The sequence below is a fragment of the Melanerpes formicivorus genome, unplaced genomic scaffold (genome assembly GCF_026170545.1).
Source record: "Melanerpes formicivorus ecotype bairdi unplaced genomic scaffold, bMelFor1.0.p_v2 SCAF_3, whole genome shotgun sequence".
Lineage (NCBI taxonomy): Eukaryota > Metazoa > Chordata > Aves > Piciformes > Picidae > Melanerpes > Melanerpes formicivorus.
In genome coordinates this window covers 37,306,832-37,329,048 of record NW_027142355.1, presented here as the reverse complement: position 1 = coordinate 37,329,048, position 22,217 = coordinate 37,306,832, and the positions used below count along the sequence as shown (strand labels likewise).

Genomic DNA, 22,217 nt, shown 5'->3' with positions numbered 1-22,217 from the left:
CCAGAGCTGAGTACAAGGGGACAATCACCTCCCTACTTCTACTGGACACAACATTTCTAATTCAAGCCAGGATGCCATTGGCTTCCTTGGCCACCTGGGCACACTGCTTGCTCATATTCAGCTGCTTGTCTATTAGAACACCCAGGTCCCTTTTAGCTAAAATAGGAAGAACTGAATGAGCAAAAGCTGAAAACCATGACCCATCTTTTGCTACCAATGCCAGGTACCCCTTGCAGTTTAAAATGTGAGGTGCTAGTTTGGCAAGCATACTCACAGTGAAGTTCAACAGCATTTTAAACACTAAAGTGGCACCCCTCCAAATACAGGATTCTTGACTCCTATAGTACTCCCTGTGTCCATAGTTAAAACATAGCTTTCTAGTATTTTATAAATAAAGATGAAGGGTTATGAAAATACTTCTTCCAAGTTTCAATTGCCAAATTCAGCTCTCTCCCAACCCATCCCACCTACCACTAAAACCAGGTAACAGTGACTCTCGGGGACCTGAAGAAATTCCCCACTATAAAAACCTGCTTTCTTACTAGGCAAGTACCAAACAAGTTGTGACTTACAAATTTCCATTCCCTGCAATGCATACTTGAATCTTTCTAGAACTAAGGCTCAGAAAGGAAGATTAAGTGTCAGGGGCTGAATTGAAATTTGCTGCTGTTATTCACAACCATCCAGCCTCACGCCAGCTTCAAGATGAAAGTGCTGGCTGAAGCAGAGTATTATGGGGCTTGAGGCTCTCGTAACAGGAGAGGCTTCCTGTTCCGGCTGCTGCTTTTTGGTTCCTGGTTTTGTGTGCTGGCTCTTTCCTGCAGGAATGGCAGCAGGACAGGTGGGAATTGGCTAGTTCCCTGTTTTTTCTGCTTCATGCTGCATTTTTCTTTCTCCTGCACATAGGCTATTATTGTTGTGCACTATATTATTAGCTAAGGTAATTGTGCATTGTGGTATTATTTTTATCCCCTTTGCTCAGTAAAGCTTTTTATCTTAGCTCCTTATATCTCAACCCAGCATCATTTTCTGTGTTACTCTTCCCTCACTACTTTGTTGGGGGAAAGCAGGCAGGTGAACTAATTTACAGTAAGTAGGAACAATGCAGGGAACCAACTCTTCCGTGCAGTGGTCTAAGCATATTCAGTATCTTGGTATCTGACAAGTGAAGATATAAAGGGGGGGGGAAAGAGAGACGAGCCCTAATTAAAAAAGGCTGCACAAGACAAGAAATGAGAACAGGAAGGGCTACACTTGAAATTCAAAGATTCAAAACCTTATTAAGAAACCAATTAGATTTTTGTAATTACATTTTGAGAAATACAACCTAAAACATACTATTATTTTTTTTTGCCCTTACCATGGATCTTCAGCACCTAGTTTTTCCTTTGTGGTGAAGAGTTCAATGCAATCTTTTAATTTCACAAAAGGCTTTTTGGGAGGTTTATATTCCACACTTTCATGTTTTTCAAAATCCTAAAGAGAAGTATTTCTTGAGTTAAGAGAACAAATGAAACAAAACTCATTTTAGTGATGTTATCTTACTATAAAGAGCAACTACACAGCTCCTACACACGGAAAAACTCGCTGAAACCACTGAAGCAAGAAAACGTTCACGCCTTCAGATTTACTCCTAAATTAGTAAACCTCAGAGTTGCTAACGACTTAGATGTGTAAATCAAGTTTATTTAGGACAACATATCTACTGTAAGTAACAAGGAAAAAAAATACTAGCTTCCCCTTTTGAAAACTTACAGTCTCTTTATGCGACTTGAATTTAGTTGCATTTTTCACACTGAAGTTGTATTAGTGCCGGAAATGGGAGCAACACGAACGGCTTACCTCTGCTGCACTATCATCAAAATATCTCTTCTTCAATTCAGGATCCCAATCCAAAGCAAGAAAAGATCTTTCTAAGATTAAAAACATGTTTTCTCTTAATATTATTTCTTGCTTTACGTGAAACAGTGTTAACTTTGGGCAAGCACTCTTTAGAATTAAACAATACTAACATGGATTTAAGATTTAAAAAGAAGCTAAAGCACAATCTCTGCCTTTCGAAGAGTTAATTACAGTAACAGGATTTCTTAGTTAAGAGGAAAAAAAAGTATCAAATGACACTGAAAGAATAAAATGCTACTGTATGGAAGTGGAAGTCAGAAAAAAGCATCAAAATCCAAAGGTGCCCAGCGTGTCCCCGTGACTTACCGTCAAGCCGAGGCTGTCTATCGTCAAATCTAATGTGCCTGGTATCATCTTTGATGTAGTTTATGTCAGTATTGCCTAAATTATTGAACTGGAATGTAAACAGTCGCTTCTTGTGTCCCGTGAGTGGTTGACCTTTGCAAGTATCCTCAGTACATAATCCATTTTCGGAGTCATTGTCACCTCCAACTGAATCTTCTGATTGGCTGTTTTCATTCTCCGAAGGAAGTTCCTGATCCTGGCTGGATTCGTCGTCTTGTTCATCCGTTTCCATTTCACCTGAAATAATTGGAAATAGAAAGAGGAAGAAATAAGAACTAGGACACTACAGAATTAACTTCATTTTCAAATGGAATGCAAAATACTAAACAAGTTCACACAGTTCAGTCTTACTTGGAGATCCTTCTTCATGTATTCCATTTGGGCCATTACCATTGATGCCATGGTCCTTACAGCAGTGCAAGGATCCTTCAGTGTCTTCACTTTCAGTAGATGTTTTCACATATCGGCTAAATATAGGAAATGAAAGCCACAATGAGTATCAATGATTTTTTAACGGACAGTTAAACCATTACAGCCAATCCTTTCTAGCATACTGAATTCACAGAATCAGAGAATCACAGAACGGCCTGGGTTGGAAGGGACCTCCAAAGGTCAGCTAGTCCACAGTATCACTAAGGTTGGAAGTGACCTCAAAGATCAGAGTCCAACCTGTCACCACAGACCTCATGACTAGACCATGGCACCAAGTGCCATGTCCAGTCTCCTCTTGAACACCTCCAACCCCCTTTGTAGTAAAAGCAGGGCAACCTCAACTAGATCAGGCTGCCAAGAGACCTGTTGAGCCCCACCCTGAATGTCTTCAGGGATGGGGCCCCAACCACCTCCCTGGGAAACCTGTTCAAGTGTTCCACCACCTTCATAGTAAAGAACCTGTTCCTAACATCCAATCTAATTCTGGTCTTCTCTAGTTTGAAGCCATTGCCCTTGCCCTATCCCCAAGCACAAAACCCGTGTTCTCTTACAGTGCAAATTTCATCAACAGAAAATAGAACATAACTGTAAATTGGGTGCTACATGGTTCCAATTTCTTCCACAGAAGGACATTTATTCAAGTCTAGTTTCAGAAAGTGTCTACTGTGTGCCTGTGCTATCACTGGATCAAACGACTCGCGGTACTTTCCTTTTTGTCTGACTTCTTAACTCTCTTCTTCTTTCTTTGTCCCTTCTGCTCCAGTCCAATCTAACAAACCCAACTCATTAGCCATTTGGTGTCGGTTCCCTTTAATTTACTCCAAGGGAATTATAAATAGCGTGACTTGCCCCGCAGCCCAGGGTTGGCTCAGGATACTGGGTCATGACACTAGCTCACACTTTGAGTGGCTAAAATTTTAGTTCACAGAAAGTAAATGAAAGACAAAACACTCAAACCTAACCATTTATAAGTGCCTAGTTCCAGCTCATAAAATAGAACAGGATAGACTAGAACAGAACAGAACAGAATAGAATAGAATAGAATAGAACAGAACAGAACAGAACAGAACAAACCAGGTTGGAAGTGACCTTCAAGATCATCGCGTCCAACCTATCATCCAACACCACCCAACCAACTAAACCATGCAACCAAGCACCCTGTCAAGTCTCCTCCTGATTCATAACATACAAGGTTTTCTTGAAATAACCTTACCACATTCTTAGCAGTAGCAGGTTATACAGTTTATCTTCAGTATTGTTTCTAGGCACTGCTATGAGAAAAGGTTGACCAAAGAGTGAAGAACCACTATGACTGTAGCTAGTGTGCCTGCATTTTTCCCTCAAACAAACAGGAATTATAACTTGTTCTGTGTCTTCTGTTCTATTGATAGCAATTTCAAATCTAAAAGAAAAACAAACAGAAATACAAATGACAACTGTCAGTTGAAAGGCTACAAAGGGACAAAAAAACCCCAAGAAGTAATGTAACCCCAAACATCTGGCTTTGTCTTATGTCTAGGTTTTAATCTTTTGCAAATAACTGGACAAAAAGCAAAGAGATCGAAGAATCACAGAATGTTAGGGGTCGGAAGGGACCTTGAAAGATCATCCAGTCCAAGCCCCTGCCAGAGCAGGATCACCTAGAGGAAATCATACAGGATGCATATACATGTGGGGCTTGAATATCTCCAGAGAGTGAGACTACACAACCCCTCTGGGCAGCCTGTTCCAGTGTTCCAGCACCCTCACAGTGAAAACATTTTTTCTCATGTTTCCATGGAACTGCCCATGCCTCAGTGTTCACCCGTTGCCCCTTGTTCTGTCACTGGGCATCACCCAGAACAGCCTAACTCCATCCTCATTTATAAACATTAATGAGGTCATCCCTTAGTCTCCTCTTCTCCAAGCTAAAGAGCCCCAGCTCCCTCAGTCTCTCCCCATAAGGAAGAAGTTCTGCTCCATCACTTGTGTGGCACTACGCTGGACTCTTTCAAGCAGTTCCTTGTGGTCCTTCTTGAGCTGAAGGGCCCAGAACCGGACACAATATTCCAGATGTGGCCTCACCAGGGCAGAGTAGAGGGGAAGGAGAACCGCTCTTGACCTACTGACCACACCCCTTCTAATACACCCCAGAACAGCCTTTGCTTTCTTGGCCACAAGTGCACATTGCTGGCTCAAGAGGTGAAGAATGTTATCTATACTTACATGTAAATGTCATCACGTTCCATAATACTACTTAGATTGTCATCCATGCCAAATATCCTGTGGAACCTGTGATTGTATATATCAGTAACAATCATCTAAAAAGGAAACAGAATATACATCATTATCTCAGCTTATTACCTGTTAACATGTTCATTGTGTTTCATTTAAGCAATCACTCTTACCTTATCTGCAGCAACACCAGACAAAGCTGACAATGCTGTACAAAGATCCATTATATTTCCAATTTTGGGAACAACTACTTTGTACTGAAAAAAAATAAACAGAATGTCACTTGAATTTCTTCAGTGGGCAAATATGCATGAAGAAAAAAACCCAACCAAACAACATGTATGCATGCTATTGACTAGATTCTGGAATACAAATCTAGTTGTTGATAAAGTATTAATGGGGGAAAACAGCAACGGCAAGCCATGGATAAACACTGAATTCTAACTTCACCTGCAGAAAGCGAACCTAATGATTAACAGTCAAAGGAAACCTCTTTGTGGCTTCCCTTAGTTGCAGTGCACCTGCAGTTTGTAATGAAACTCCATACAGGACTCTTAACAGTTATTTGCATAATAAATAAAACAGGATTAATTAGAAATAAGGTATTACAACTTTGTAACTAATTGCCAAGTGCAGCATGTGTTTGATAACTACATAAGGCATATCATTCGTCATTGGAACGGGTTGCCCAGGGAGGTGGTTGAGTCATCGACCCTGGAGGCGTTCAAGGGGAGATTGGACGTGGCACTTGGTGCCATGGTCTAGGCATGGGGTCTGTGTTGATAGGTTGGACTCGATGATCCTCGAGGTCCTTTCCAACCTAAGCGATACTGTGATACTGTGTGATATAGTTGTTGTAAAGTTCTACTGAACCTGTACTTCTCCCAAACTCTTTCCATTCCTCACAACCATCTCACACATCATATAGTCAGCTGCAACTATTCTGCAGCTCTCGTGTGAAGCTGTTCTCACAGATAATTAACCTTCTAGCAGGCTCATCTCGCACTAGTTAACACATGTCCCTTTTGCTTTGACTTCTCTAATTCACACTGCCTTTTGAGAACACCCCCTTTTCCCTCACTTTCCTTCTTACAGTACTCTGATATCAGCTGTTAAAGCCTTTTTTGCCAGTCTGCCTAGGTGCCTTGTTATCTTTATTTCACCTGACCTGGCTTATCCTGTAAGGTACAGCAGGAACCATTTAGCAGTGACTTTGTTACCTTAACTGATATGCATTGCTCTATGCCATTCTAAGGTGCAGAATGCCAACCTCTCAAAAAAAATGCAGGCTTCAGGAACACCTGATATATTTAGCCATGGGGCTTTCTTGCACTACTTATTTGCCCTCTGAGGCTAAGAAGCTAAGGAACTATGCCTGAATTAAGAGTTTATTTTTTTTATAACCATAAAAATTGGCTATTGCAACACTAAAATAAAAGAAATAAGGGGAGCATGCATTTTAAAGATTAAGAAACCTTACTAACACAGCCATAAAGAACTTGCCAATATCCTCCTTTAAAATGACAGGAATGTAAGAAGGTGTGCATTGTCTTCCCCAGTCTTTGCAACTGGGACTTCCAGAATGCACACCAGAAAACTAAAGCTTGCTGGATTTGCTTCTTGTATGTATAAATGTAAAACACAAAAGGAACTCAGGTTCCTTGTTAGTGCCACATGAACCAGGATTTCTGCACACAAAGCAAGAGGCTTACCTGCATAGGCTTTGCAAGTGGATCCATTCTAACTAAATAAACTTCCAAAGTGCGCTCTTTTTTCATGGGTAGTGGAAGTGTCAAGTAACAAAAGGGATCAAAGGTTACAGATATCTTAGCACATTCAGGACAAACTAGGGTGGATTTAAAAAGGCCATGAAATATATCTACAATGATGGAATCATTTCTTTTTAAATGGTTTTCCCAGGCTTCTTCAGCAACCACCTGCAATTAAAGCACAACCTGGGTTATGATGAAGTAATAGGAAATGAACAGTGAGAATCAAGTAAGAGTGCTTGATAGAACTTGCTCAGATAACACCTAAACATAGAGGTCTCACTCCAAAGTACCCTGTAAAATACATTACTACTCTCCTCCCAGGCAGCCAGCACCAGAACAAGAGGACACAGTCTCAAGCTGTGCCAGGGGAGGTTTAGGTTGGATGGTAGGAAGAAGTTCTATACAGAGAGAGTGATTGCCCATTGGAATGGGCTGCCTGGGGAGGTGGTGGAGTCACCATCATTGGAGGTGTTTAGGAGGAGACTTGATGTGGTGCTTGGTGCCATGGGTTAGTTGATTAGGTGGGTTGGATTAGTTGGTAGGTTGGACGCGATCATCTTGAAGGTCTCTTCCAACCTGGTCTGGTCTATTCTATTCTATTCTATTCTATGGATTGCAGGTTAAGATATGTATGCTTTTCCTAGGACAGAAATTCCATCAGTTGTATTACACAGTCTGAAAGAGACTTCAAGTGGATTGGGGCAAGAAAAAAAAGGCAAATAAACCCAAAATTTCCATCTCAAGTAACTCATAACAAGAAAAATTATGTATTATTGCTATGCTTGTAGCTCAGTGCTAGAATAGTTTCCTGTAAAGAGCGAGCACTGGAGAAGGACAGAATACTGAATGCTGTAGATCAGAATAAAAGAACAACAGAATGAAAATTATTTTGCCAACTGAATGAAAAGGTCTTTAATAAAGCCTTAACAACCTCTCAGATCCCAATTATCTTCCAAATAAACAGAAGTTTACACAGGTACTTAAACATGATCTCCATCTTTAAGTCTTGGCTTATTTTCTGAAACCCCCTTCCAGTAAAAGCAATATGTATTAGTGTCCCAACCTTCCTGTGCACAGTCACACAGAAGTATATTGTAATGTACAGCTGTGGCTGATCAGCCAAAACTCTACCTTGTCCGGTCTCCCATCTGCATCCTTTAACTGAATGTAAGGCTTTTTCCTAATTCGATTCAGATCCTCATGTAATCCATCCAAGAGAAATGCCAGCAGCTCTTGACAATCCTGTTGCTGATAACCAGAAAACTGTGGTGCAAATCGTCCCACTTGTGTCTAAAAAAAACCCAAACCACATACAAATACTTCTGGTACTTAATTGTTATAAAGAATAGATACTTCCAAGACACTGCAGCAGAAAGTTTCAAAGGTTAAGCTTACAGAAGCATAAAAGATAAACTTTTCAATGGGTACAGGAAGCCAAATTGAATTCTTAAAGACCAAACCTCAAGGATAGTTGACACTTATTTTAATACACATCCAAGTGTTTCAATAGTTAAATGAACAGACAGCATACTGATGACTGTTACTTCAAATTCTTGTTCTTGTGTATTTCCATAAGTTTTGTCTCCTTGAACTAGAAAAGCAGAACTGACAATGCTTTTAACATTCAAGTTAAATTCCCTACTGACCTTAAAAGCTCTTGGGGTGACATAGCTGTATTTTCCTGACCACATCTGCTTGATGAGCTCCGCATAAGACTTTGCTATTTCACCTCTCATTCCTAAAGGATTGTCGAAATTCAGCTCTTCTTGGTATTTATCATTGAGGAAGTATTCTGTAAGGGGAGGTGTGTTGCTCAGACACTGTAAACAGAAATACAGAATTTTTACAACAGTGATTTGGATTAAAGTTCAAACCTTCTTTGGATAGTATTGTTAAACGCTTTCAACTGTAGTACCTACTGCCTGCAAGGAAAAAATAACAGACAATAAAACCCCTCCAACAAAACAAGAAAAGGTATTTTCCAGAAACAAACATGGTTTTAAACCCAGACTGGCTGCAGCTGTTAGTAGAAGTTCTGCACAGATAATATTTTTCACAGAGTTATTGAGGCTGGTCTAGACCTCTGGGATGATCATCACGTCCAGCCTATGACCTAACACCTCCACAATGACTAGACCATGTCACTAAGTGCCACATCCAATCCTTCCTCAAACACCTCCAGGGATGGTGACTCTGCCACCTCCCTGGGCAGTCCATTCCAGTGTCCAATTACCCTTTCAGTATTCAGTATTCCTAAGGTTGGAAGGGACCTCCAAGATCATCAAGTCCAACCTCATGACTAGAGTAGGGAGGACACTACTGCCCACTGCAGGCTTAAACTCACAACCTTCCCATTAAGGGTCTGATGCGCTACCAACTGAGCCACCTGAGGAAGTGCTTCCTAACATCCAACCTAAACCACCCTTGGATCAGCTGCAAGCCATGGCCTCTCATCTTGGCAAAAGTTGCCTGGGAAAAGAGCCCAATCCCCACCATACTACAGCTTCCCTTCAGGTAGTTGTAGAGTGTGATAATTTATTAGATACAGTAGTCCAGCCAACCACAACTCAATTTGTATCAACAAACAAAAGAAGGTTCTTGATATTTGGACAGCAGCTTTATCAAACTCACAAATTTTCTTTAACAAAGAAAACCTCTGTAAAGTGCTTGCTCTCTGAACCCAAATTGGTCCTTTAGCTAAATAATCATAGGAAAAGATGAAACAGAAACTCCAAGATAAACTATGAGACCAACACAGAAGAGAAGGATTGATCTTCACCATGACTTATTGCTGTCTACAACTACCTGAAGGGGGGTTGTAGACAGGCAGAGGTTGGTCTCTTCTCCCAGGCAGCCAGTACCAGAACAAGAGGACACAGTCTCAGGCTGCACCAGGGGAGGTTCAGGCTGGAGGTCAGGAGGAAGTTTTACACAGAGAGAGTGACTGCCCATTGGAATGGGCTGCCCGGGGAGGTGGTGGAGTCACCATCATTGGAGGTGTTCAGGAGGAGACTTGACAGGGTGCTTAGTTGCATGGGTTAATTGATTAGGTGGTGTTGGATGATAGGTTGGACATGACGATCTTGAAGGTCTCTTCCAACCTGGTCTGGTCTGGTCTGGTCTGGTCTGGTCTGGTCTATTCTATTCTATTCTATTCTATTCTATTCTATTCTATTCTATGACAAAGGTTAATACTGAAATTATAGTTCCATGTTATGTATTAATTACTTGGAAAAACAAACAAACAAGAATAGAATTAACCAGGTTGGAAAAGGCCTTTGAGATCATCAAGTCCAACCTACCAAACAATGGATTTCTGTAGCAAAGCAACCCACAGATAACAACTACTTATGTAATACCAAGGGATCATAATCAACCTCCATCAAAATCAGACAAACAATGCAACTGGATGAAACAATGCTTCATAAAGTTGTGTATTACGCATGAATACAAACATCACAGAAGAGTTCTGAACTGTTGAGTCAAAGAGAAGACCTGTGAAGACTATGAGGGTATGGGAGGCATTAAGACACAAAAGAAGCTGAACAATGAGTAATCATTATATTTAGTGCCATATATATATATATACATAAAACTGTATCAGTGCATATGCCTCACTGGAATACTGCAATTCCAATACCAGACTATGATCTGTCTAGGACAGTCTGCCTGTCTGAAATATTCATGTTCTACTTCTCTAAATCCACATAGTTTAAATATGGGGAAACTCTGATAAAAAGAGTTTGCAAGGATTCTGTTCAAGTAACAAAAGTGACTATTACCCTCTGATGGTAATACAGGCTGGGAGTGATGAGATTGACAGGAAGGGCACTAGGACAATTAAGAAGGAATTCAGGGCCCTTGGACAATTGATTGATGGGGCAGGAGCTCAAGTGGTGTTCTGCTCAATTCCTTCAGTGTCAGGGGTGTACACTGAGAGGAATGGGAGAACCCACACCATCAACAATTGGCTCAGGGGATGGTGCCAGCGGCAGAACTTTGGGTTCTATGACCACGGGGCAACTTTCACTGCACCTGACCTGCTGGGTCCTGATGGGGTGCATCTATCTAGAAGGGGTAAAAGAGTCCTGGCACTGGAGTTGGCAGGGCTCATTAGGAGGGCTTTAAACTAGGTCTGAAGGGGGTGGGTGAGGCAATCAGTCCCTCTGCAGAGGTAAGAGTAGGGCGCAAGGTAGGGTCAGTTGAGAAGTCAGGAACCCAGCTGCGATGCATGTACACCAATGCACGCAGCCTGGGCAACAAGCAAGAGGAGTTGGAGGTCCTAATCCATCAGGGCGACTATGATGTAGTCGCCATCTCAGAAACTTGGTGGGACAGCACCCACGATTGGAGTGCTACAATGGGGGGTTACAGGCTCTTTAGGAGGGACAGGCGAGGGAGAAGAGGAGGAGGGGTGGCTCTGTATATTAGAGAGTCAATCTCTGCCACACAACTTGTGGTGGAAGATGAGGTAGTTGAGAGCCTGTGGGTCAAAATCAGAGAACAACCTAACAAGTCTGACATCCTGATTGGAATCTGTTACAGACCACCCAACCAGGATGAGGCGGCTGATGAGTTGTTCTACAAGCAACTGGAGGCTGTCTCAAGATCATCTGATCTTGTCCTTGTTGGTGACTTCAACCTCCCAGATATCTGCTGGGAACTTAATTCAGCAGGGAGGAGGCAGTCCAGAAGATTCCTGGAGCGAATGGAGGACTGCTTCCTGACACAGCTGTTAAGCGAGCCTACCAGGGGACAGGCTCTGCTTGACCTGCTGTTCTGCAATAGGGAAGGGCTGGTGGGAGATGTGATCGTGGGAGGCTGCCTAGGGTGCAGTGACCACGAGATAGTGAAGTTTTCATTATGCAGGGAGATTGGGAGGAGCACCAACAGAACCTCCACCTTGGACTTCCGAAGGGCGAACTTCAGCCTATTTAAAAAACTTGTCTGCAAAGTCCCCTGGGTACCAGCCCTCATGAACCAAGGGGTTCAGGAGGGTTGGACCTACTTCAAACAGGAGCTCTTGAAGGCACAGGAATTGGCGGTTCCCATGTGCCGGAAGGCAAGCCGGCGGGGAAGGCGACCAGCATGGATGAGCAAGCAGCTCCTGGAGGATTTAAGGGGGAAGAGGAGGCTGTATCACCTTTGGAAGGAGGGGAAGGCTTCTCGAGGTATGTTCAAGGAAGCTGTTAGATTATGTAGGAATAAAATTAGGGAGGCTAAGGCCCAGCTGGAACTGAAGCTGGCCACCTCAGTCAAAGATAATAAAAAGCATTTTTATAAATATATTAACAATAAGAAGAAGGGCAGGAAGAACCTGCACTCCCTAGTGGACCTGGAGGGGAACACAGTTACTGAGGATGAGGATAAAGCTGAGGTCCTGAACACCTTCTTTACCTCAATGTTTAACAGCAAGGCAGGAGTTCAGGACGAGTGGTCTCCGGAGCTGGGCGTTGGGGTCGGGGAGCAGAGTAATACCCTGGAAATCCATGAGGAGTTAGTTCGGGACCTGCTGAGCCACTTGGATATCCACAAGTCCATGGGACCAGATGGGATCCATCCTAGGGTGCTGAGAGAGCTGGCGGATGTGCTAGCTAGGCCACTCTCCATCATTTTCCTCCAGTCCTGGCTCACTGGTGAGGTCCCAGATGACTGGAAACTGGCCAACGTGGTCCCCATCCACAAGAAGGGTCGGATGGAGGAACCTGGAAACTACAGGCCAGTCAGCCTGACCTCAGTGCCAGGGAAAGTGATGGAGCAGATTATCCTGGCAGCAATAACTGCGCACCTGAAGGATGGCCAAGGGCTCAGGTCCAGCCAACATGGATTCAGGAAGGGCAGATCCTGCCTCTCCAACCTGATCTCTTTCTATGATCAGGTGACCCGCCTGGTGGATGTGGGGAGGCCTGTGGATGTGGTCTACCTAGACTTCAGCAAGGCCTTTGACACCGTCCCCCACAGCAAACTGCTGACTAAGCTGTCAGCCTGTGGATTGGACCACTACACTCTGTGCTGGGTTAGGAACTGGCTGGAGGGCCGGGCCCAGAGAGTGGTCGTGAACGGTGCCGCATCCAGCTGGCGGCCAGTCACCAGTGGTGTCCCCCAGGGATCAGTGCTGGGCCCTGTCCTCTTCAACATATTCGTTGATGATCTGGATGAAGGGGTAGAGTCAGTCATCAGCAAGTTTGCAGATGACACAAAGTTAGGGGCAGATGTTAGTCAATTAGAGGGTAGAAAGGCTCTGCAGAGGGACCTCGACCGACTGGAAAGATGGGCAGAGTCCAATGGGATGGCTTTCAACAAGTCCAAGTGCCGAGTGCTGCACTTTGGCTATGGCAATCCCATGCAGAGGTATAGGCTGGGGTCGGAGTGGCTGGAGAGCTCCCAGACAGAGAGGGACCTGGGTGTGCTGATCGACAGCCACCTGAATATGAGCCAGCAGTGTGCTCAGGTGGCCAGGAGGGCCAATAGCATTCTGGCCTGCATTAGGAATAGTGTGGCCAGCAGGAGCAGGGAGGTCATAGTGCCCCTGTACTCTGCTCTGGTTAGGCCGCACCTTGAGTACTGTGTCCAGTTCTGGGCTCCTCAGTTTAAGAAGGACATTGAGACACTTGAGCGTGTCCAGAGAAGGGCAACAAGGCTGGTGAGAGGCCTTGAACACAAGCCCTATGAGGAGAGGCTGAGGGAGCTGGGATTGTTTAGCCTGGAGAAGAGGAGGCTCAGGGGTGACCTTATTGCCCTCTACAACTACCTGAAGGGTGGTTGTAGCCAGGAGGGAGTTGGCCTCTTCTCCCAGGCAACCAGCACCAGAACAAGGGGACACAGTCTCAAGCTGCGCCAGGGGAGGTTCAGACTCGAGGTGAGGAGGAAGTTCTTCACCGAGCGAGTCATTCGGCATTGGAATGGGTTGCCCAGGGAGGTGGTTGAGTCATCGACCCTGGAGACGTTCAAGGGGAGATTGGACGTGGCACTTGGTGCCATGGTCTAGTCATGGGGTCTGCGGTGTCAGGTTGGACTCGATGATCCTCGAGGTCCTTTCCAACCTAAGTGATACTGTGAAAATGAATGAAGAAAGATGGCCACCAAGACAGTCAATAAGCAGGGAGTACTTGCCCTGTGAGAAAAGACTGTGTCATGGGTTGAGTTGAATCTGCTGCTGACACTCATACCATGCTGCATCGTGCCAGCTTCAAAGGAAAGTGCTGGCTGGAGCAAAGTATTGTGGGGCTTGAAGTTCAAACTGTAAAATGAGAGGCTTCCTGTTCTAGTTGCAGCTTTCAGTTTCAGGGTCTGGGGTGTTGGCTCTTTCTGCAGGATGTGGAGGGGTGGGGACAGTTTGCTGTGCTTTCCAGGAGAGCAGGCTAAGGTAATTGTGCACTGTATTATCTCGTTTCCAGTAAAACTCATTATCTCAAGCCAGAGGTGTTTTTTTGGTGGTACTTTCCCTCCTGTCTGTGTGGAGAGATGGGGGTTGGGAATGCAGGCCATGTGAGACCACTACAGACTGAAGCATCAGGGATTGTTCAGCCTGCTGAACAGACTGTTTCAGGGAGATCCAATAGCAGCCTTCTAGTGCCCACAGGCAATTTAAGGAGAAGATGGAAACAAGCTCCTCACAGCAGTGTATAGTGGGAGGACAAGAAACAATGGGATTAAGTTGAAATGAGAGGTTGAGAACGTAAGTAAAAAGTTTTGAACTGTGAAAAATAGTCAAGCAGTGGAGCTGAGAAGCTATGCAGCCTTGTTTGAGAATTTCCAGATTCAACTTGATAAAGCTGACTGATAGAAAGATCCAAGTAATAGGATAAAAAGTGAATTACTTCACAGCAGCCTATATTAGTGTCAGACCTGCTGAAAAGCTAATACAGCCCATAGCCCAAACTCCATATGCCTATGGTGATTGAAACTGAGCACCAGAAACTTGATTATTTCAGGTTTCAGTGAAAGATTTCTGTTTTTCTAGGGGTGAAGTTGCAGCCACAAGTGACTACAGAGGGAGAATTAATACATAGAATACATAGAATACACCAGGTTGGAAGAGACCTCAGATTTATGAAGAAAGAAAACTCTTGAAAAACCCCACTCCAAAACTCTCAACAGCAGTTGTTCAAAAGTCCAGGGCATACAATCATGCTGATATAACCAGCATGGGGAATGGGGAAAAAAAATATGTTTTCAATTAAAACATTTCACAGAATCACAGAATTGTCAGGCTTAGAAGGGACCTCAAGGATCATGTAGTTCCAACTCCCCTGCCATGGCCAGGGACACCTCACACTAGATCAGGTTGCTTAGAGCCACAACCAGCCTGGCCTTAGAAACATCCAGGGATGAGGCTTCCACCACCTTCCTGGGCAACCTGTTCCAGTGTCTCACCACCCTCATGGGGAAGAACTTCCTTCACAGTCTCAGGCTGCGCCAGGGGAGGTTCAGGTTGGATGTTAGGAAGAAGTTCTATACAGAGAGAGTGATTGCCCATTGGAATGGGCTGCCCAAGGAGGTGGTGGAGTCGCTGTCATTGGAGGTGTTCAGGAGGAGACTTGATGGGGTGTTTGGTGCCACGGGTTAGTTGTTTAGGTGGGTTGGATTGGTTGATGGGTTGGACACGATGATCTTGAAGGTCTCTTCCAACCTGGTTTGGTTTATTCTAAAGTTTATTCTAACGTTTATTCTAATGTCTAATCTAAATCTCCCCTCCTCTAGCCTGGATCCGTTCCCCCTAATCCTATCACTACCCAACACCCTAAAAAGTCCCTCACCCTCTTGTAGGCCCCCTTCAGATACTGGAAGGCCACAATAAGGTCTGTTTGGAGCCTTCTCCTCTCCAAACTGAACAATTCCAACTCTCAGCCTGTCCTCATAGGAGATGTATTCCATCTCTCTGCTCATCCTTGTGGCCCTCATCTAGGAAGGTTGTGAGTTCAAGCCTGCAGTGGGCAGTAGTGTCCTCCCTACTCTAGTCATGAGGTCTGTGGTGACAGGTTGGACTCGATCTTTGAGGTCTCTTCCAACCTTAGGAATATTGAATTAATGAACACAGTCTTCTCTTCTTTTTTAATCAAAACCCCCAAACTTTGTGACCTCTCAAGGGTTTCATGCAAAAGAAAAAAAACAAAACCACACCAAAACCAAGCCCCAAAACCAAAACCAAACCCCAAAAGAAAGCATTTCTCACAGAGCTTTAGTCACTGGTATCCCAACCAAAAGGCAAAGCAGTGCTTAGGAAACATCTACAGGTGGCAGCACAGCAACGCTTCAGGAGAGTCACAATATTCTAATTGTTTTCAGCACACAGCCATGTAGATACCAAACATTCCTACTTTTTTATTTACTTTTGTAAGTTTCCTGCTAAGGGTTCAAACAGGAATAATAATATGTTTTAACAAAGCCCACAAGCTCCCTTTTGTCCTTCCTGTTCTATTTAATGCTCAGGCCTGCAAAAGCAGGCATTTTAGTCCTTAGTAATGAAAAAATCAAGCCTGAGATGGTAGCCCTGAAGTAAATTAAGGGTAGATACATGGAACACTCCTTCAAAAGAATCTGAAAACTCTGTATAACCAAAAGACAAAGTAATTTTGAATTACTTCTGTGGTTTTTTTTTTAATAAGAAAGAGTGGTAAGACTCCTTCTTGAAAGAAATACAAAGGTATCTTGGCCTTACTCCTACTCAGGCTAAGAAGGGACTGTTTAGAAGACTTTGTGGTGATAGGATGAGGGACAACGGTTTGAAGCTGAAGCAGAAGAGATTTAAGGTTAAGGCTCTTCACAACAAGGGTGGTGAAATACTGGAACAGGCTGCCCAGAAAGGGAGTTGAGGCCCCATCAGTGATGATATTCAAGATCAGATGATGTGGCCCTGGACAGCCTGCTGTAGTTGGATGTGGCCCTGTTGACTGCAGGGGAGTTGGACAAGATGACCGTTGACAGTCCCTTCCAACACAATGCAATCTGTGAATCAGCTTGCAGCTGTTTGTGGTACCAAAGAGGATCTTACCCAATCTCTTCAACAGCTCTCCTCTAGTTGTTTTGAGCTTTGTAACACTGAAAGCTCCTAGTTGGAAAAGGAAAGGTCTCTTGACAGTAATTGCTTAGAAGGATGAAGGGGCAAGCCTAACCCTACCTGCAGAGTGAAGAAATATTAATGACTTTGCAACAAAAATCAAGGAACTGCCAGGATCATCGCACTTCTGCGTAGTATGGTTGCAGCACAAACACCCTCAGACAAGAACGTCAGGCTCTGCAGGGCAAGATGGCAAGGAACTGGCCCTCTTCTTCAAGGAACACTGGTAACAGTTCTGATGCAAACTACCTTCTCTGTATCTGAGATCAGAGCAAAGAGAAGCTGTCTGAGAAATGATATGGTTTCTGGCTCTTATGTGAATGCTAAGGGGTGTCAGCGCTGTCTGGGGAGGATAGGATCTGAGAGAAGCCGTAATCAGCAGGAGTGTGTACAAACTACACTCAGCTTCCACTGAAAGATGCTATGTTAATTACACTCAGCACTGCCTGAATGGAAGGGATCAAAGCAGAGCTTTAGGAATAGAACATGAATAGAATTTGAAATTGTTTCACAGTCTTAAACTCTACAGTAAACTCTTTTTGTTTATTAAAAAACCCAGATTTACCCTGATAAACAACCATGTGTTGCCATGACTGTGAAGGAACACACCTTAAGAAGATAAATAAGCTACAGAAGGTAATTGAAGGCACCTCTGGATGTCATCTATCATAGTGTCAGTCAGGGTTGGAAGGGACCACAAGGATCATCTAGTTCCAACCCCCCTGCCATGGGCAGGGACACCCCACACTAGATCAGGCTGGCCAGAGCCTCGTCCAGCCTGCTCTTAAACACCTCCAGGGACGGGGCCCCAACCACCTCCCTGGACAACCCATTCCAGTGCTTCACCACTCTCATGGGGAAGAACCTCCTCCTCACATCCAGCCTGAATCTCCCCACCTCTAGCTTCATTCCATTCCCCCTAGTCCTATCACTACCTGAGATCCTAAGAAGTCCTTCCCCAGCCTTCCTGTAGGCCCTCTTCAGATACTGGAAGGCCACAATGAGGTCACCTGGGAGCCTTCTCTTCTCCAGACTGAACAGCCCCAACTCCTTCAGTCTGTCCTCATAAGAGAGAAGCTCCAGCCCTCTGATCATCCTTGTGGCAACCCACCTGCTCAAAGAAGGGTGACCTACAGCAGGTGACTTGGGATTATGTCCAGTCAGGTTTTGAGCATCTCCAAGGCTGGAGGCTCCACAGCTTCCTTGGAAAACCCACTCCACTGTTTGATAACCCTCACTGTAGAACAGAATTTCTTATATTTAAATACAACTGCCTGTGCTTCAGTTGGTGCCCATGGCCTTTTCTTTCAGAGGACATCAGTGAGAAGGGTCTTGCTTGGTCTTCATTTCCTCCCATTGGGTATTTATACACATTGATAAGATTGCTCTGGGGCCTTCTCAACTCTGGGCTGAATGGTCCGAGGTCTCTCAGCTTCTTCATATAGGTCAGATGCTGTAATCCCTTTATCACCTTTGTGGCCTCTCACTGTACTTGCTTCAGTATATCCCTTTGTCTCTTGTACTGGAAAGCACAGAAATGAACCCAGCACTCCAAGGGTGTCTTCCCACTGCTGAGCTGAAAGGAAGGATCACCTCACTCAATCTGCTGGCAGTGCTCTTCTCAGTGCAGCCCAAGAGGCTGTTTGCTGCCTTGGCCACAAGGGCACATTGCTGGCTTATGTCCAGCTTTTTGTTTAGCTTCCCTGCCAAGCTGCTTTCCATCTGGTTGCCCAGACCACTTCCCTCCTGGCTCCCTCCCAGTGTGCACTGATGCCTGGGGTTATTTCTCCCCAGATTCCTTTGATTGAACTTCATAAGGCTCCTGTCTGTCCACTTCTCTAGCCTAATGAGGTCACTCTGAATGGAAGAATACCCATCTGGTGTACTGGTCCCTCCTTCCAGATATATAGTCTGTAATCTTGCACTCTGAGGGTGCAGTCTGCTCCACCATTCAATATTCCCAAGCAGAATTCCAATCAGAAGCACACAACATTCCCAAGCAGAGTTCCCCAGTCTGCAATTCACATGCTATCTGGGCCCATCCCTTTGCTGCTTCCAAAATTAGGAAGACCAAATGTGTTCAGAGGGCTTTGGTCGTAGGCATTACACCTCTGGCCAGAATAATCCAATGTTACTCTGGTAACAGTAGGAGGTGCAGTTAATGGCAGATGAGATATATGCTTACAGCCTAACTGGCAAAAAGGTAAAAGTTAAGTGCTGGCAAGAGGAAGAAGACAGCAAGACTTGCAGTCTGCCAGACCATAGTGTATTAAGAACATGTCATACTTTCACTAAAAAGCACTTCCATGGATTTCTTAGAGAACATTAACCTCTGAACAATACTTGAGAGATGCAGTAGGTGGAACTGAAAGATACATGCCCTTGCTAAGAAAGCTGCCAAGTGATGCATTTGAAACAATACAGCATCAAGGACATACTAAAGGTACCATGCCAAACTAAAGGCTGCATTGCTCAATGAACACATAATTTTCTTACCCAGAGCACTGTCTTGTGAATCATCACATTGTATTTAATTTACACTAGAGTTTCTAAGAACTTCTTTGAACACTCAATTCATTTCTTTTCAGTTCTATCTAAGGAAGTTAAAGCTGATTTGGTGACAACACCTGAATTTTAGAACTTTAAACCCCACCAAATTAAACTACTAGTTATTTCTGATTATTAATTACTACTGCAGCTTCACCTTAAAAGTGTAAGGAGTAAGTTTTTCTTGTCTTGGTAAAAGTCATGCTAGGTGTACCAATATTTCTCTTGCGATCATAGCAAGAAATAATCTACTATATCTCTTTAAAATATCTCATCCATGAAACAGCATCTACTCAAAGGTGAAAAGTCAAAGGGAAATAAGTTCAAAGGTTCCCTGCATGTTAACCTGCACAGGAAAAGTACATGGTAATTGGTTAGAAAGAAAGGCCCAGTAATTCACCATTCATCTACTCTTTGACACTCCACATTACAATCTGTACTCAAAAGCACAACTCAAAATGAAAAAGTACATGTTGTGACATGCATGCATAGTAACTGCTACAAAAAGCAAAGACTCCCACTTAAGGGTTCACTCAAGTAGAACACAGGTCAAATCTCTTCCTGATATTGATCACTGTGCAGAAACAGGGCAAACAATGAAGGCAGCTATGTAAATCAATTTTTCTAGTACACCAGTATAAATGTATCATTTCCTCTGTTTTAATTCTATCTGCTACTTAAAGGAGTCTCTTAGTTTCTAAACATGACAAAATATAACAAGGTACCAGCATCCAAGCAGTAAGTCAAGCTCATTTGATTCTAAAGTACATACCTGAATTGCTGAATTCATGAAACATGTATTCCCCAGGTTGCCCAGGCCACAGAGGCCTGGCTGCTCATTATGTCTTCCTGGCTCTGAGTAATCATAATTCTTATAAGCAGTGTACGATGGCAGACAATAGTTTGAATTTTTCACACTGTGAAAAAAACCAGAACATATTTCACAATGTAAACACATACTCTGCAGTATTTTGATACACACAAGTAATTCATAAACTTAAATGCTTAACAATGTTAAAGCAACTTCTGTGAACAAGAAAGGATTTAAAAGGAGCATGTAACTTTGGTAATAAGGTTCATTTCATTTTAAAAGTCACCTGCACAAACAACCAAAATCTAATGTACTGCAATAAAGGTAATTATTATATCCCTACCCCTTTTTGATAGGAGGAGCTTCACAGCTTACTCTATTCTTCATTGCTCCATCAAATTTAATACACTCAGACTTTAGACACCACCAGCAGCAATCAATCATTTACGTCTCTTTTGCATCCTGCTACTGCAAGTGAGGTCGGTGGGAATGGGAATGTAGAGTTACAGGTGAAAGCTGAGATTTCCAAGGCCACTGTGGCATAACTGCCTCACTGCATCAGAGAATCTATTTATAGCTCCCCTGCCAGGACAGCACAATCCAGCATGCAAATGCAGGAAAGCCTTGAGAGGTAAAATGCGCAAAATGCCTTGCAACAACTTCCTTCTAAATCTCTATGATGCATCTCTTTGGAGAAACTGGAGAAGCCTGAAATAGGTAAAATGGTAAGATTTAAAGCCATTTGTTTCCAGATGAAATCATGCAAGCACTAAATATAGAATAACTCTCAAAACATTAAAGTAAGCATATCTGAGAACACTATTAAGGCAAAAGAATCTTTTAAGAGGATGTCCTATAATACTGTTAGAATAAGCAACCCACCAGAAAGGTTAAAGTCTTTCTTAAAATAGCTAAATCGGCATGATAGTAGCTTTGGCTAAAGCTGAACAGTATCTCTGCAGTCATTAAACATCATTCAAATTAGAAGCTACTTGAACAAACCCCTGAAAGTCAGTTGCTAAGAATGACAAGGAAAAATACGCAGTGCAAAGAATCAGTCCTGATCCATAACAGATGTATAATTGTACAAGACTGAGGATGCAAGTGGCCAACCCTCCAGTCATTATTCCTGCACAGTATCACACTCTTCACATCCAAATGAATTTCAACTGCTCCCTCAGGGCACAATTGCTCACTTTTCATGAACAACAGTTTTTTGTGTTTGAATCAGAAGTTACTGAAGATTTCAAACAGAAGCCAAGGAAAATTTCTCCCCCTCTCTGTGTCCTCAGAAAGCTGTGCAGCTCATAGCTCCGCTGTCCATAAAGCTGCTCTTCTCAAACTTTGCCATCTGATAATTTCTTTTTAATAGTTGTCTTTCCATCCTTCCCTTTTCCATACATAAGCATTTCTTTGCTCTCTGGCTTGCCACCAAACTAGCTAAGTGGCTTTGTGCTTACTGGCCATTCTCCATGAAAAAAAATCCTGCAAAGTTACTTTTGCCCATTCAGCTTAATAACAACTTAAATATTTCACTCAAGTTTACACAAGGTACTTAGGAGCTCCAGGGCCCACATACCCTTCAAGCTTGCTTCTCAGGTCGATCCTTCCCTGTCTTTGGTTCCTGGTTTACCCATCTGTGAGATCCCCAGGGAAAATTACTTTTCATCTCCCTTTGCAGCTCCAGTCCAGCTACTGCAACCAACCCCAGTTCCCTTAAGTTGGCAAAAGCCTTAGGTCCCACAGAAAGATGCTGATGCATCCTCCACAGCATAACCAACCAGCCTCCTCAGCTCAACAGTGCACAGCAGCAACAGAAATGCACATGTACAGGGTACACCATAAGCCCTACTTGTTCCCTGTTGCTTTCCTCACCTGACTCAAAGATTACACTTCTCACAGGGTTAACAGAAATCTCCTTAGGAAATTTAGGAGATGCAAGGGGAATAAAGAGACTGAATATAATTTTCCTGGGAATTTTCACTGCCCTTCTTTTTCCTTTTTTGTAGCTTTCCCTCCTTCACAAAGTGTAACCTTAGGAAGGACACTGGAAAGCAAGGGAATACAACTAGTGTCTTTTGGCTGTAGCACATTGGGGTGAAAGATTTCCTTAAATAAGCTGAGTAACATCATG

General features: G+C 43.5%; 1 protein-coding gene across 1 annotated transcript in view; it reads right to left on the bottom strand.

Annotated features, from left to right (window-relative positions):
• The window catches only part of USP15 (ubiquitin specific peptidase 15), an 82,089-nt gene that overhangs the window by 6,065 nt on the left and 53,807 nt on the right, over window positions 1-22,217 (bottom strand). Inside the window, exons 8-18 of the mRNA XM_068170398.1 lie at window positions 20,045-20,189; window positions 8,312-8,485; window positions 7,797-7,955; window positions 6,606-6,830; window positions 5,067-5,150; window positions 4,885-4,979; window positions 3,893-4,081; window positions 2,599-2,714; window positions 2,209-2,484; window positions 1,843-1,913; window positions 1,361-1,476 (exon numbers count right to left, since the gene is read on the bottom strand). Coding sequence (XP_068026499.1) covers window positions 1,361-1,476; window positions 1,843-1,913; window positions 2,209-2,484; window positions 2,599-2,714; window positions 3,893-4,081; window positions 4,885-4,979; window positions 5,067-5,150; window positions 6,606-6,830; window positions 7,797-7,955; window positions 8,312-8,485; window positions 20,045-20,189 — 1,650 coding nt within the window. The remainder of the gene's footprint in view (window positions 1-1,360; window positions 1,477-1,842; window positions 1,914-2,208; window positions 2,485-2,598; window positions 2,715-3,892; window positions 4,082-4,884; window positions 4,980-5,066; window positions 5,151-6,605; window positions 6,831-7,796; window positions 7,956-8,311; window positions 8,486-20,044; window positions 20,190-22,217) is intronic.